At 43.7% G+C, this 15,827-nt stretch overlaps 1 protein-coding gene across 23 annotated transcripts in view; it reads right to left on the reverse strand.

The window, feature by feature from the left end:
• The window catches only part of LOC103004072 (neural cell adhesion molecule 1), a 314,527-nt gene that overhangs the window by 43,354 nt on the left and 255,346 nt on the right, over positions 1-15,827 (reverse strand). For 15 of the 23 annotated variants that reach the window (XM_057552834.1, XM_057552828.1, XM_057552833.1 and 12 more), the window contains exons 8-10: positions 10,547-10,689; positions 4,356-4,385; positions 163-313 (exon numbers count right to left, since the gene is read on the reverse strand). In XM_057552834.1, coding sequence (XP_057408817.1) covers positions 163-313; positions 4,356-4,385; positions 10,547-10,689 — 324 coding nt within the window. The remainder of the gene's footprint in view (positions 1-162; positions 314-4,355; positions 4,386-10,546; positions 10,690-15,827) is intronic. The other 8 variants (XM_057552836.1, XM_057552829.1, XM_057552843.1 and 5 more) reach the window with 1 other exon arrangement.

Genomic DNA, 15,827 nt, shown 5'->3' on the forward strand with positions numbered 1-15,827 from the left:
TTGTAAGAAACCGGGGGACAGCGTGAAGGGGTGCCTTGCGGACACAGCTTTGAAATGGCCAGGGGCCAACCACCATGGGCCGGGTCCTGGCAGCTGTTTCCCTCTGTCATCCTGACCCTGCACGGCCCTCCCTGCCCCCCGTCTTCCCACCGTTTTCCTCACATTGCACTTCGAGGTACACGGACTGGGAGTCCTGGCCGATGGTGTTGCTGGCGGTGCAGATATACTCCCCAGCGTCTGTGTACTGGATGCTCTTCAGGGTCAGGGACGACACGCGGGCATGGCTGCGGACCACCATGTGCCCATCCAGGGTCTGCCAGGAGGGGAGGGACAGCGTCAGGCCCGGGGCTGGGCGGGGCCAGGAGACCGGGCCATCACTGTCTGCGACCAGCCTCACAGCTCTCTGCTCTCTGGGCCAACGTCTAAGTCTCGCTTTAGGTACCGACTTGCAAGGAGGCTCCGGAGAGCACTCTGGGAACTTGGGTGCACCCCAAACAGAAAATGGGACTCAGTTTACCCAAGCAGCTTAGCCTATGTGCCAAGATTGGCTTGAGAAGGACAACCAAGGCCCCCAAGACGATTTGGTTGGCACATCTAAAATGGAAGCCAAAGTCTGGCCAGCAGGCGTTGCAGCTGCAATAGCCCTGCCTCGTGAGATTCTGGAAAACCTGCACTCCCGTCCTTTCCTTCTAGCCCCCTGCCCATCTGCCCGTTCCTTGGTGCATGCACACATAATGGGAAATCCGAATAAAAGAAATTATACAAGAAATCCATATTTCTGCAGATGCCTTACTTTCCTGGATGCTTAAAAGTAAAATAATTTCATTGAAAAAAGTCCAACAATCCGGAGCTCAGGAGCTGTTGAGCTGGAAGTGAGGGGAACTGGGTCCCCTCTCCCGGAACAGTGATACAGACAATCCCAGGCAGATTTGGAATCCTGGAGACTATAGTCACCATATTCTAGCCCTTGACACTAGAATTGTCTTCCTGAGTCTCTGGAATTACAAGAGTTGGTCAAACAGGGAATAAGCATATGAGCCCTGGGCAATGGGTACCGAAATATTTCCAAGGGGTTTCCCCCCTTGACACTCTTAAGTAAAATGGTTGCTGGCCTAGGAAGAGTCTAGGCATGCGGTCTGAGTTCAGACCCTCAAGAAAGCTGGCAATCTGAAGAAGGAGTCTAGCTCCTCGTAGGCTGGGCCATACTCTTTAAGTTCAGTGAGCGATATTCCATAGAGATAGACAGGTGAGTGCTCTGCATATCGTCCGTCATCCCATGAGGCTGGACCTTTAAAGAACTAAAGAACACCTGCCTTCAGGTTCTTTTGAGCTGCTGTTTGGAAGCCCAAAATCCAGCATTGAAATATCATATGGCAGCCAGTTTGGGGAGCTCAAAAGCAAGACACCATTGGCCTTGACAGAAGTCTCAGACCACAAAAAGTCCCATCACTGGTAGAGCTAATCTGTTTCAGTCATTTAGTCCCATCACATTCATATCCAGAAGCCAGAACACAACTGCCAGCAAAGAGGCAGAAGAGCCAAGCAAAACCATCACTACCTACTGCAGCGAGGGCCACCCCTCTCTGACAGGAATGCCCAGATGCCTTGGCTCTCGGCCTCCACGAGGCCTGGAAAGCTGTGAAGCTGATGGGCTGAGAAGCTGCACCCCAGGGGATGAATGGGAGCTGACACAGGCAGGTGTGGAGCACTTGTCTCAAAAGTCTATGGTCATTTGCCAAACAAAATCTTGAAGCATCATCTAAACTCGTGGCATCAGGAGTGTGAGGTCAACGCTGCAAGTATCTCTGAGGGCTGACCTGACCTGCTTGTCATTCCTATATTCCCAAGACAGCAGAATGAAGGCAGAGGGGATTCATGGTTCACCCCGGCCTTTCTGGTTACCTCAGTGAGATCACAGGTTCAGCCAACAGTGATGCCAGCCAGTGACTGAACTGTAATTTTTTGTCACACACCCAGGATTTGTCCTGGGGCTGCCACCACAAACACGGAAAACTGATCAGAATCTTTCAGAAGTCAAGAGAACATTTCCATAAGGAAGGATACAATAGCAAAAGATGCAAAGAAAGTCGTGTAGGTAAGAGAAGGACATTAACAAGTAACCACAAAGGGGGACATGAGCAGTTTTTACTCAGAATAATCTAGAAAATGGTCAAAGAGAAGCTCAGGAAATGGTTGCATTCACAGCCTTACTTTTTTTCCCCCTTCTCTCTGGTCTCTTTGTCTAAATTTCTCTCTGGAAAATTTTTCTCATTTAATGATGTCAGCAGAGCAGTAGGCAGCCTTCCATAGAGAATTTTATTTTGCGGTGGCTCAAAACAGGATTGACGATGGAATTATTTGCCAGATGCCCAGTTCTCCCTCTGAGGGGACGCAGACAGACTCCAGTGTGATTGGACTATCTCCTTCTGAAGTGATTTACTCTGGCACCAGGACAAAGTCAGAGAGTGCCACCTCCAAGCCATCCAGACCACACGTCATGCTGATGGTCCAGGCTCGAGGAGGAAGCAGATAAACTCTGGGTACGAATGAAACGATCACTATGGCAAGAAGACCCGGTTTTGCAAAAATGTACGAAAGGCAATTATAATTGCTCTTCTCATCAAAACATTTTTGTCTCTCTTCTTGCAGGGAAAAGTCCTAAGGCTTTCCAGAACTTACAGAATGAAATTAGCCATGACCCAAGCCTTCTTTTGAGCTCATCTGGACTCATGGTCTTCATCCCTGACTGAGACAAATAGGAGGGAACGGAACTTCTGAGCCCCAGGGGGCAGAACTCACTTGAAAGTCAATTATGTCCAGAGCGAGATAACTTAAGATAAGGACACTTCTGCAAAATGGAGTGAGGTGTCTGCTTTCCTGGGAGTAAACCAATTACTTCCACTAATAATAACAATTCTCTCAACATCTCCTTAATGCTCCCTGATAAATCTCAGCTCCTCTTCTAGCCGCGTCTAAATCTGAGTGACGGGAAGATGCACAAGGCCAAGCGGAATGAGAGGGGTAGTGGCTCAGGAGTGGCTGATAATTAACCCTTCTTTTCTCCCTTCCCCAATACCAACGAGCCCATGACTTTTGGGCAATAAAAACACCCAGTCTGTGACAGCACTCCTGGGGAGTGTTTACAGGAGGCAAGTGTTTTAGAGAGGGTGTGCAGCTAACTACAGTCCCTACGACGTGGAGGAAGGAATGACACAAAGAGAGCTTATAATGAATTAGATTTGATGACGGCAGGGTGCAGAAACTAGCATCAGTGCCTGGGGACAGGCAGTCAACTTTTAAATATTAAACAGCATTAAATATTTATAGCTATGACCTGAACACATGAGTTATGTGTTCTGAATAATTATCATTTCCGAAAGACTGGAGGATGGGTTTACCCAATTAAAATACAGTCTACAGGATTGCCATATTCTACATTTATAGTATTAAACAATATCAAAGTTCCATCTGGAGAAAAGGCTACTTTTTTAAAAAGTATTTATAGATTAGATTCTTGAACTTCATCTAAAACATACTGTTTTTTATTTCACTATCTGTCACTTAATCACACAAATCAGGTCAAGAATGATAGGCATGATCATCAGTAGGGTCTTGGGGATACAGCAATTACAATCTAAAGATTTATATTTAGCTTCAGTTTTCAAACTAAGTCCCACATTACCCAAACTGAAGCAAGCAGTCAGAGAAATTTCAAAGGCTAAATATGCTACTGACTTAAAAAAAAAAAAAAGAACCATTTGTGACAAATCACTCTAATCTCATAAACTTAATGCTCTATAAAAGTAACATAGATATGTTTCGCAATTTGGGAAAACCAATGAGAGATGTCATTTGCATTGCTTCGAGATGAGATGTGATGTGGTAATTTACCAAGACCAATCATGATAAAATAAGCGAGCAACAAGATGAGTTGAGCTGGAAAGGTAAGGGCTGAGTGGGTTTTTAGATCATTAACTCTGTGACTTTATGATCCAAAGCCACATCAACCAGGTAAGAGTCAAAAAATTTTTATCATTTCAAAATGCCTGGCCTGGGAGTTGGGGCCATTTATTTCCCTAAGTATAATTACCTGGATGTGATTTTATCAGCACCAGCAAGAGAATAAGATCCAGTTTTAGGAAATAATAAGGATTTGTTCATCCACTCCCAACAAAGCTTGCTTGCTCACCCTAAAGTGACACTATTGCTAAGTAATGTCTACCACTATTGACCTATTCTTTAATCTAACTAAATTACTAATTAGTTTTAGCATGTCTGGTTATTAAACTGTAATGGTGAGTTGAACTGTAATGCTTTCAAAACTACAGACTGGCTAGTGGTCAGGTAAGCTATACCTCTTGCTTCTCTGGTCGAGTCCACGAAGCCTGTAGAGAACAAGATATAAAACACAACAAGAAAGCAGTAAAATTTTACAACATGTTGCTTTAGAGAATTGATGTATCACACTGCATTCCGTGCACATGCAGCTTCTTTTTAATTCAGAACTTTTTCCAAGGTCCACTTTCAACAGTGTGTTTACTACCCAATTTTTTTTTTTTTTTTTTTTTACTACCCAATTTAATTTAGGATTTAGCTTATGTTCAGCTTTCTTCCCCCACTTATGCACATTAAGATGTGTAATTCAAACGTAAAGGCTTTCCTAAGCTTTGGAAGAGGTACATATGGATACTAGCAGATATATTAGACTGCTCCTGTTCCAAAACATCTTGAATATTCCTCGTAATATTAGGTGATACTACTAGTTCTAACCACACAATCTAGAGATACTTCTAGAGTAGGTTTCCTACTTTGGATTTTATTGGACAGCTTATCACCAATATACTATTTTGTGCTCATGCATTTTGTAACTCTTTGCATGCATTCTATTAAAAATCAAATTTTTATTTTAAAAAAAGGAACAAAGAAAGGAGCAGCAGGGTACATTAGGAATGAGAAGTATGCCCTTAAGACAGGAAGCTTTGAGGATACTGAACTCTGAGTGCTATGGTACGTTCCAGTTGGTTCTTAAAGGCAGAGGGACGCCCAGATGACATGCAGGCTTAAGCGTTCACCATCTTCATCAAAGATGGCATTCACAAAGCGGGTTTAGGTATTTTCCTACCCACATCAAGATTTTTATTTATCCAGCACTGGGGAATCTACTATGCTTACAGTTTTTCTGATTTCACGCTGGGAGTCAAAACTATCATACATGCGTTATTCTTTTTATTAGATGGCATGACTGCCTGATTGTCCCTCATGTTCAGATGGAAGAAGGATAGAAACGATGCCAGAGACACAGTAATGCAATCCTGGGAATGCAAATGAGTTAGCAAACATTCAGTAAGAGTCCACTAAATGCAAGGAGCTTTTGTGAGACATGAGGATGGAGATGTTGAATTATGTCACATGATGTTGGCATGAAGAAGAAAGTGAGAACAGAGGAACACGCATAGACCAAAGTAACAGTGGGCCAACATGTCAAATGTGGTTGCCATTTCCACATCACTTAGAAGCTTGTCTGTCACATGCCAGGGCTGCATGAATCAAGACAATTTTCAGGGGCCCTATCATATGGAGTTGTTTGTTTTTCAGATATGATTCTTCCTGTGTCTCTTCTAACTTACTGTGGTTTTGTGGCTTTTAGAATACGTAGGTGCTAGTAACACAATGCTTTCAGTAGCCTGACCTTCTACCTCTGTGCCTGGTAGGATAATAGGATATATCTTGACCCTGATAATTTGATGAAGGCGTGTAGCCCACTTTAAGACAACCTGATATGCAAATATACATACTTAAAACCTAAACTAGTATATGATTAGCAGTGCTCCCAAAACTGTTAGTTCCAGTTTCTTTTAATATTTGCATGTTTTATGATCTTACACACAAGTCTGTAGGAGTATGTATACAAATTAAAGTGAAGTGAAGTGATTGATAGACACTTATCCTAAGTATTCCCTCTTATACTTCTGCCCACATCCTGGATAAACTACACTCCAACTGCTCAATGCAGGCACCTTTCCCAATGTTTAAGAGCGAGCACCTGTTTTACGCTGAATGAGGAATTCTCCCTGGTGAAAAGAAACTTCGGTTTCTAGGGAATCCAGAATTTCAAAAGGTTTCTCTTTTTTGTAGGATACTCTGTCTACTCAGAATTCAAGGTTCATGAAATGCCTTTCACTTATTTCTATCTCTTCGGATCTCAACTCTTTGCTCCTCTCCTTCTCCTTAGACATTAAGGCTTCACAAGCCTTTCTTTCCCAGTCTCTTCAAAGGCACTGATACGTTCAAATGAGCACAGACTGGACTTGTTCTGCCAGGGAGAGAGTATGTAAATTACCATCCAGGGCTCTCACTCAATATGTAAATGGTACCTGGAATTTAGCACCACTCACTGTGGGTCTTTAAAATACCTGGCAGTTTAAAAAATGAGTCTCAATAGGATGGGTAATAAAATGATACGGATGCACAAACTTTCTTTGTATCTGCAGTCACCACGATGACCTCCATACACATCGATCAAACTGACCCATTACGATATTCAAATTTTTTTTGTCAACAGACTAGTGACCACTAAGAAATGGATTAACTTTCAGACAGATTATCTCCTCTAATGATCTTAGTGACCCAAACTTAGCCTAGCTATTATCATTGGTTGAGTGAAACCAACTCAACTAGCTGAAGCCGAACGGATTGATTATAATCAATCTTAAACGAGTGACTAGACTAAACCTAGAGACATTGTCAAAGACAGAGTGTGACTTTTGGGCTCAGTGTACTGGTTTTTGCTTTTTTTTCCCTTCTTTTTTAAATGAAGAACATCAGTATTCCATTAGAAAGTCACCACAAGCCTATGAGTGAAAGCCTTTTCTCCCCTCTCCTCTTAAAAAGGATTAACACTAGATTCAACTAAGCAGTGAAGCAAAAGACCAAGCTGCTTTAATCAGCTTCTGTTGTCACTAATTTTATTAAAGGAAGCATTGAGCCTTCCGTGAAAGTCATCAGAATCATAAGAGAGCACCATGGTGTTACGTGCTCCACCTTCTGAGCCACTCACCCCAGGGAAGCTCTGGTGGCATTCTAAGGGCTCTGTACTTGACCTTGTTCCAGTCAACATTTTTATCAGTGACTTGGACAAAGATATTTCAAATAAGCATTCATACAAGGTTGGAAGCAACAGCTAATAGAGATGCTAGATGGCAGTTGCATGGGGAAGGCTGAATTGCCTGCCCTTGGGTCCTGTGCTTAGAACTGGGGTCACCATTGACTGCTATACCCCATTACTTTTAACAAACATAGATAAAACAGGGGGGACCCACATTGGTTGAAATGCCCTGGACTCCAAGAACTCTAGGGACAGTTCTGATGAAAGCCAGTCCTGACTGGTCAGAAAGATGGACTAAAATAGTCGTTCTCCAGCCAAGGAGTGTTTCTGTATGTGACACTTTTGGTAACGACAATGATTAGAGTTGGTTACTAACATTTAAAGGGAAGGGACCAGGGATGTTAAATATCTTGCAATGCACAAGACAGTCCCAGTGAAGAAAGAGTCTTCCCAAACTGTCATTTGTGACCCCCACTGAGAAATATTGGGTTGCAACAAATAAAACAATTTTTAATAGAAATAAATATAAAATTCTACATCATTGGTTAAGCAATCAATTGCATAAGGACAGGACAGGGGATATGCGGCTTAAATGCAGTTCATGCCAAGAAGAGCTGGGCCTTTTAGTTGACCACAAGCTCAACAGGAGACAACAGAATGAGGAAACTGCTAAAGGGTTAACGTGATGTTGACAGCATTTCAGGGTCCAGATCAAGGGAGCAATGAGCCAGGAAGTCTGCATTAGCTATACTGGGCACCGCGAAGTTATAGGGGACACTAGGGAAGTGAAGCTCTCTAGTACAGGACGACTAGAAAGGTGAAGGGTGTGGAAACCATAAGATAAGAGCAGCAGTGAAAATAACCGGATGTGTTACGGGGCAGAAGCCTGACTAAAGGAAAACTGGAGAGCTAGTTAATGGCTCTCACACAAAGGACTGAGTTGTAGGGGCTGGAAGGCTGGGAAGTGGCAGGGGCAATGAAGCAGGGCCTCTTGACCATCAGTGTTGGCCACCTGACTGCAAAGAACTGACACTGTCACCCTTCAAGCAGGGGCTGAGTGACTTTTTGGCAGTGAGACTAGATAACCTCCAAAGGACCCTTCTTCCAACCTTCTATGATTCTGGCAAGTTATGTGATCTACTTCTCAGGAGGCTTATTTCCCTTCCCAGTAGAAACAATTGGCCATTCTTACTGCTCAGCGCATAGTCTTGACTTTAAAAAGAAAACTTTTCTTCCCCTCCTATAATTCTGTGACTCTAATAATCTTGATACCTAATTATCAATATATATAATGCAACTTCAGCTGGAGGAGAAAACGAGAAGCAGCTGCCAAAGTAAAAGTGAAATTTACTGTCTAGAGTCCACCTGGCTCACGAATAGGCCATCTCTGTTTCCTTAATTTTTAGCCACCCCCAGTATAAGATGGCTATCATGCCTCTTTGATGTCAATATGTAATGAATAGAAATAGCAATTTTTCTATACAGCGTTTCATTTAGGCAAATATGCTGATCTGGGGTCACATCACTGGCCAATTTGGAAGGCTTGTTCTAACACTGATTCATTCATGTTGCAGTAATGTCACTTGAAGGGGGTCCACAGTAAAAGAAAGCGCAACACAACCTATGTGGCTGGGCTTAAATAATTATCTCAGATTGAGACTAATGATCTACACTGATAATTGAACTATGCAAAGCCTACTTGGCTTGAGATGGTCTCTGCTAGACACCTTTGGTTTTAATATTTAGGAAGTATGAGTGTGTATTAATGCCTGGTTTTTTGTTCTCATTCTATAAAAATGAATTCACAGATACAAGCCAGAAGTGCCCACCTATTAAAGGACCTGAGGTAGGCACAAATCTTAATAACTCTTCTGGTCTAGCTTGGCCGTTGAGCTACTCCTAGGAAAGATATAGAATCTAAAACCATCATTCATCTGGGGTAGATGTTATTTCTGTCCTTCCCTCCAGATCAAAGATATACACTGGGTCATTCTGGACAAATCTACTCTCAAGCCTGATGTAGAAAAATCTGCCAAGTGGCAGCCCTGTGGTTTAAGCCTTGAAATGTACATTCAATCCACGTAACACACACGATGGGAACTAAAATCTGAGCTGAGGGTTTAATTCCAATGTTGATAAAGTATCCAAGTAAACACTACATTACTTAATTCAGTTGGTTTTCACAATATCAAACAGCATATGCAAGTTTCAAAAATACTTAGCAGTTCCTCGGTTGAGTTTTTGTTAAGTTGAATTCAACTCTGGAGGTAAAACTTGCAAAAATTAATGGGTTTTTTTGGAACAGCAATTTCTGTTCCTCTTGATTTAGTTTTGTTTTCTATTAGTAGGAGAGAAATCAGTTCTTCAAATGCAAATCCCAAATTTGGCTCTGAAATTTCACACTATCCCTTTTTAGCTTTATTTAAGTCTACCCTCTCTAGGGATTTCCTTTAGGCAGGCAGAAGAGTGAAGATCTATCTTCTTTGACGTTCTAGTCAATCAGCAATCCATTATAAATGTTCTTTAAGGCTAAGGCCATTACTCCTGAATAGGTGACAAAGCTCTGGCCAACTAAAATGAAGCCCATTACTACAGGATGTATGAGATGAGATTGGAGAAGTGCCATAAGAAGGTTTAAGTTGCTTTAAAACCAAGCTTCTTCCTCCCCCTGTCTTTTGGCCCACTCAATAGCAAAAGGCTGCCTGATGTGGGGTTACCTCAATTTTTATAGACTGTTAATAATAACGACAGCTTTCCGGTGGCCTATAAATCCATGTGCTTGAAAGCTAAATCTTCCCAGTCATTTAAATTTGCCAGGAAGGTTGCTATAATGTTCTTCATCTCTCAGAGAATATATTGTAGAACCTGGTGTAATCATCATCACATAGAAACTGCTAATTATTTTTGCCTTTAGAACAAAATGATATGCAAGTGTGGCCGAGAATACAGGCAGACACAAAGGCAACCAAGCGTTTGTGCATATAGGGCATGTAGAGCATGAACATACAAGTCACAAGGAGAAGAATTAATAGGCTCATCCTGATCCCTATTAGTTCCGGGACACGTTTCCTTGGGTGCTCCTGAGATGATGCTAATATCACCCAGTGCACTGGGACCTTAACTTTCCTTGGTCCTCCCAGCTCCATAACCCTGGTTTGAAAATCACTATCCCCTTCCTCCTTGTGACGTCTAACCTAACCATACCCACTAACATCACACCCCTGCAAATCCATGCAAGGAATTGTGCCCCTTCCATCCCAAGGGGATGCTGAGCAGGCCACAGCCAGGGCAGGCTGGAGGAGGGGGGCCATAGGACCTGGCTGCAGCCTCCAGTGGCCACATCCCATTTTCGGGTTCACCGAAGAGGACCGGGCATGGGGCAGAATCAATCCATGTAGAGTCTGTGCTCCATGGCCCTGAAACTCTTGGGCAACATTATACCTTTTCTTCGCTGCTGATGTTTCGGGTGGATGTTCTCCAGGTGATTGAAGGAATGGGGTCTCCTGAGGCTTCACAGGTAAGCGTGACCTGTTCCTCTAGTTCCATGGCAGTCTGGTTCTCTACGTAGGTGATTTTGGGTTTTGCTGAAAAGACAGAACACTTCCATGAGTTTGACATTTTTTTAGCTTTCCAGGTTTGAATTATAAAGGCACCATTCAACAAAGGTTATCAACTTATTAATCATAAGGCCCTATTCTAGGTGGTGTATGAGTTAACGAGCTGAACCCCCCAGCAGCTTACAATGGAGCAGGCATAGGACGACACCAAAGTGACAGTAATAACAACGTCCCGTATGGGGAGAGTGCTGAGGGTGATGGTGCAGGAGGCCTGAGCAGAGGAAGAGCTCTCCTCTGGCTGAGTCTTCATGAGGAGACAGTTTTGGGGCTGTCTTTGGGGCTGGGTTGTGAGATTTTCAGTACGTGGAACTTTGGGTGGACACGGAGTCATTCTGAGTGTAGAAAGGTGCGTGAATGAAAGCAAAGAAGCAAGAATGTGTGGAGAGAGGGTGGGGAAGAGAGCAGAGCGTCAGGGTCTGCGTGTCTGTGCCTCAAAGCAGTGGGAGACAATGCTGGACCCAGGCAGAGAGCATCTTGATTGCCCGGTTACAACTCTGGCTTGAATTTTATCCCCTGCCTGGTGGAGACCCACTGACAGTGTTTAGTCAGAGGAATGAAATGCTCATTTGTATTAAAGGAAGGTTAATCTAGGCAAAATTGAAGATGGAGAAAACCTGAAGGTGGGAAAACCAACCTGGAAGCCCTGGCATTGCCCCAGATGTGATGGAATACAATCTTGAACATCCCCTCGGGGTTGGGTGGGGGGAAGGGAGGAGAAAGGGCAGCTTCAAGAGAGATGCTGAAGGAAGTCTTTACAGGAAGTGGAAGCGAACAGAGGGCAAGTAGAGATGGGAAGAATCCAAAGAAGAAATTAGGAATCCAAATGACTCAGATTCTTAATACCTAGGAGGGTTGTGTTAGCATTAACTCAAGTACGGAAATGTGGTGGGTGACTCACTGGGGGCTGGGGAGTGGGCTGGGGCTTGGGAATAAGATGAGTTGAGATGAGCTCATATCCCAAATGTTTTGGGTAATGCAAGAAAGCACAAGCATTCGAAAGCTGAGTTTAAATGTAGAAACATTAGAGAAAATTGAATTTTCCCAATTTAAAACAATTATCCTCTGAAATCACTATACTCTGAAATCCATCGAAGAGAAAAGATAACACTGCACAAATATGACTTATTTCACTAATAGAGAAAAAGGCCAGTATAGATAAACAAACAATAAATAAATCAGAATTATGGATAATTTTTGAAAGAATTACATTTCCTTTATATTCAAATGCATACAGTAACTCCAAGTAGACTATTAAAACTACTGCCTATTATATATCCTCCAAGTTGAGGCCTTAATTCTGTTTTAATAAACAGAAAACAATGAGGGAGCTGTGCATTTTCTGTAGCAAATATCTACTTCTGTATAAGATGACTCATTTAGTTCAAATATTCTCCTACAGTTAATCTGTACTAATGGCCTGCTTATAGCAAATCCTTTTTTAAAAATTAATTAATTAATTGGGGGGGGGGCTGTGCTGGGTCTTTGTTGAGGTGCGCGGGTTTCTCTAGTTAGTGGTGCCCGGGCTCCAGAGCGCTGGCAGGCTCAGTAGTTGTGGTGCGCGGGCTTAGTTTCCCCGTGGCATGGAGGATCTTAGTTCCCCAACCATGGATCGAACCTGTGTACCCTGCACTGGAAGGCGGATTCTTGACCACTGGACCACCAGGGAAATCTCCGCAAATCCTTTTTTTTTAAATGTTTTTTTATTGTGGTAAAAGTCATATAATATAAAGCATACTATTTTAACTATATTTAACTGTACAGTTCAGTGGCACTAAGTACATTCACATTGTTGTGCAACTCTCACTGTCATCCATCTCCCCGATTTTTCACTTTCCTAAACTGAAACTCTGTCATTAAACACTAACTCCCTATTCTCCCTCCCCACCCCCTACCCCCCAGCCCCTGGCATCTACCAACACTTTCTGACTCTATGAGATTCCACTTACACGAGGTACCTAGAATAGCAAATCCTTTTTTTTTTAATTGGTGTGTAATTACTTTACAATGGTGTGTTAGTTTCTGCTTTATAACAAAGTGCATCAGTTATACATATATATATGTTCCCATATCTCTTCCCTCTTGCATCTCCCTCCCTCCCACCCTCCCTATCCCACCCTTCTAGCTGGTCACAAAGCACCGAGCTGATCTCCCTGTGCTATGTGGCTGCTTCCCACTAGCTATCTATTTTACGTTTGGTAGTGTATATATGTCCATGTCACTCTCTCACTTTGCCCCAGCTTACCCTTCCCCCTCCCCATATCCTCAAGTCCATTCTCTAGTAGGTCTGTGTCTTTATTCTCGTCTTGCCCCTAGGTTCTTCATGACCTTTTTTTTTTTTTTTTCCTTAGATCCCATATATGGCTAGCACCCAGGCACATCTCAATCTAATGTGGTCAAATGATTACAAATTTGAACTGATGGAGCCCACATGGGTGAGGTTTTCCCACAGGAAGGTTCTGTGTCTATCTTGATCAACAGAACTTTCAAGGAGGTTATAACTCATATTGGATGGAGTAAGTGTTAAGTGTGTTGAACAGAAGGTTTTAGAGAGGTAAAATAAAAGTTGCATTTCTCTACTGTTAAAATCACAGATTGAAAAGTTAAAAAATCAGCCAAACAACTGAATTCACTGAACTGACAGTTGGTCTGGGGTCTGGAGGCAGCCACAGGAAGGCTGACTTTCTGGCCTCTTGGAACCTACATGGACATTGTGATCCAGATAGTGTTTGCTGACCTTGTCCCACTCCACAGTGCTTATGTCCTGGCAGCAAAAGGTGAGCAGAAGACAGACAAGGGACAGTTAACATCAATTAATAATATCTGGTCTTGGTGACTCCACTTCCCAGATGGTTATAAAGGCTACACTGTGTAAGTCTTTGAACAAGGCAAAATATATTCTTGTTAAAAACATTATTAACAATGGCTAATTTTGTATGGGCTACAGAGGCTGTTGGAAGGAAGGCAAGCTTCTCGCTGGTAACTTATTCCTTTCTGCACTTCAGAAGCAACGCTATTGTTGGAGCTAACTGAAGGCTTAGAATGCTGCCTTGGAAATAGGATAGCAATACCATTTATTGTCCAAATTGGGGCATTCTGGAGAGTGAAAGGCATGCTCTGAATAATTACTCTGGGACAACGGGCTTCACTGAGCAGACAGGGACAGATTTGGGGTCATCCTGCTTATGAAAGCTTCCTTCCTTCTGAACACCAGCATCTAGAAGAATCTCGCCAGGTTTTATCTGCGGATGGTATGTGCACCATCTTAATGAACCTCCGTTCTCGGCCCTTGTGACTTTGGATCTCTGTCTTGTTCTCCACCTGCCGCCATGGGACTTAATGCCTTAGAATGTTCCATTGCACCTCTCCCCATGGACCCTCCTGTGAGCACAGCTGTCTTTGTGAGTTTTCTAAACATGCTTGCTCTCTCCATCCAGCACATCCATGGCTCTGCACCCGGCCACTGAGGGCCAGACTTGTCTACTGTAACTCCAATCCAGGGTCCTGCAAGCCCAAGGAGGGCTCCAGGGCCCCTGCTTCCCTGCACTGAGGTGTTGGGCATGACCGGGTACCCCTTCCTTCAGGAGCCTGTTTGTCCTTTGCTGTAACTCACAAGGGCTGCTTTGGTCCTATGGGGTCAGCTAAGCAAAGCTTCTGCCCACTGGTGAACTTGCCTCAGACCACAGCACCATGAGGCCTCAAGAGCATTTGTACAGCATAATAAGAATCTGTGGAGACAAAAATACTTCTTCAGAAGGGCCCAGAGGAGGGGAGCAATGGAAATTCACTGCCAAGTTTAAAGGAAGGTAGGATGCTCTTAGTAAAAAGAGCTTCTGGCTGATAACTAGGGCAGTGCATACTAGAACACGTCCCTTTCTTAGGAAAAAATGGTATTAGGATAATTACGATAGTCCCTAATTTAGATATGTCCCTTACACACTAATTTCTAGCCCTTCTTGAAGCCACAGTTCTGAGAACTCCTTTACTATCTAAGCTACAGGCTTCTTTCCTCTTCTGCCTCATTGCTGTAACCCTGCTGCTTCTGGGGAACCTACCTCATTTCTCTCCAAATGCAGGTCTCCGATGGCAAGCCAGAAGGCAGAGGAGAGGGAAAAAGGGGCTGAAGAAAGATGAAGTCCCAACTAGCTAGCCCTTCCCCACCTGGCTCCCAGGCCTTAGTACCAATCTCCAAAACCCATGGGGAGGCCAGAAGGAGGAGGTGAGAAAGGAGGTCAAGAACGTGAAATGAAGAGAAAGGAGGGTATACATGGGGTACCAGGTCGCTCCAGGGAGACCATGTGAACTCTCCTCAGGATGTGACAGAGGAGGATGGGGCGTCTATGATCCTTTTACCTGTCTCTGCAGGAGTCGGCCCACATCTCCTTGTTTGCTCTACTGGGCTGCCTAATGAACATTCTCCCAGCTGCAGTCTTGGGAAAGAACTGTGGTAGTGGAGAGAGAGAGAGAGAGGGAGTGTGTGTGTGTGTGTGTGTGTGTGTGTGTGTGTGTGAGAGAGAGAGAGAGAGTGTGTGTGTGTGAAGAGTGTGTGTGTGATGCAGGAGGGAATCTGTGGCCAGGGAGGAGGGCGGAAACACAAGTCCTACCGTCCCACAGTTCCTGCATCCTACTTTCCCTGCCTCCTTCCCTGGACTCACCCACCCTCTTCACCTTAGCACAGCCCCACATGGCTCTTGACACTACACACTCCTTCTTGGGGCAGCCATCGCCACCAGAGAGGCCTGGAACAGAAGCCAAGATCTCTTCTTGACCAGCCAAGTTAGAACTGAGTGTACTTCCGTAGAGAAACCACGTAACCCATGGAGGTAAAGGCAGAATCCACTAGTCATTCCATATGGAATTCAGACGTAATATGTGTTAAACTGGGTTTCATGGAGGAGTGACCACAATTGCTAGCCCAGGGAATGGATGTGAAAGCTTGGGTTTGAGTCCCGGCTCCTTGGATAGGACACCTAATCTCTCTGTGCTCAATTTCCTCACTTGCAATATGGGGATAAAAATTAAATCTACTTCATAGGATTGTGATGAGGTTAAAGAGGTCATTTATGGATAGTACTTCACATGCAATGTGCTAGGCACACTATATGTGC

Source organism: Balaenoptera acutorostrata, chromosome 9, assembly GCF_949987535.1.
Source record: "Balaenoptera acutorostrata chromosome 9, mBalAcu1.1, whole genome shotgun sequence".
Lineage (NCBI taxonomy): Eukaryota > Metazoa > Chordata > Mammalia > Artiodactyla > Balaenopteridae > Balaenoptera > Balaenoptera acutorostrata.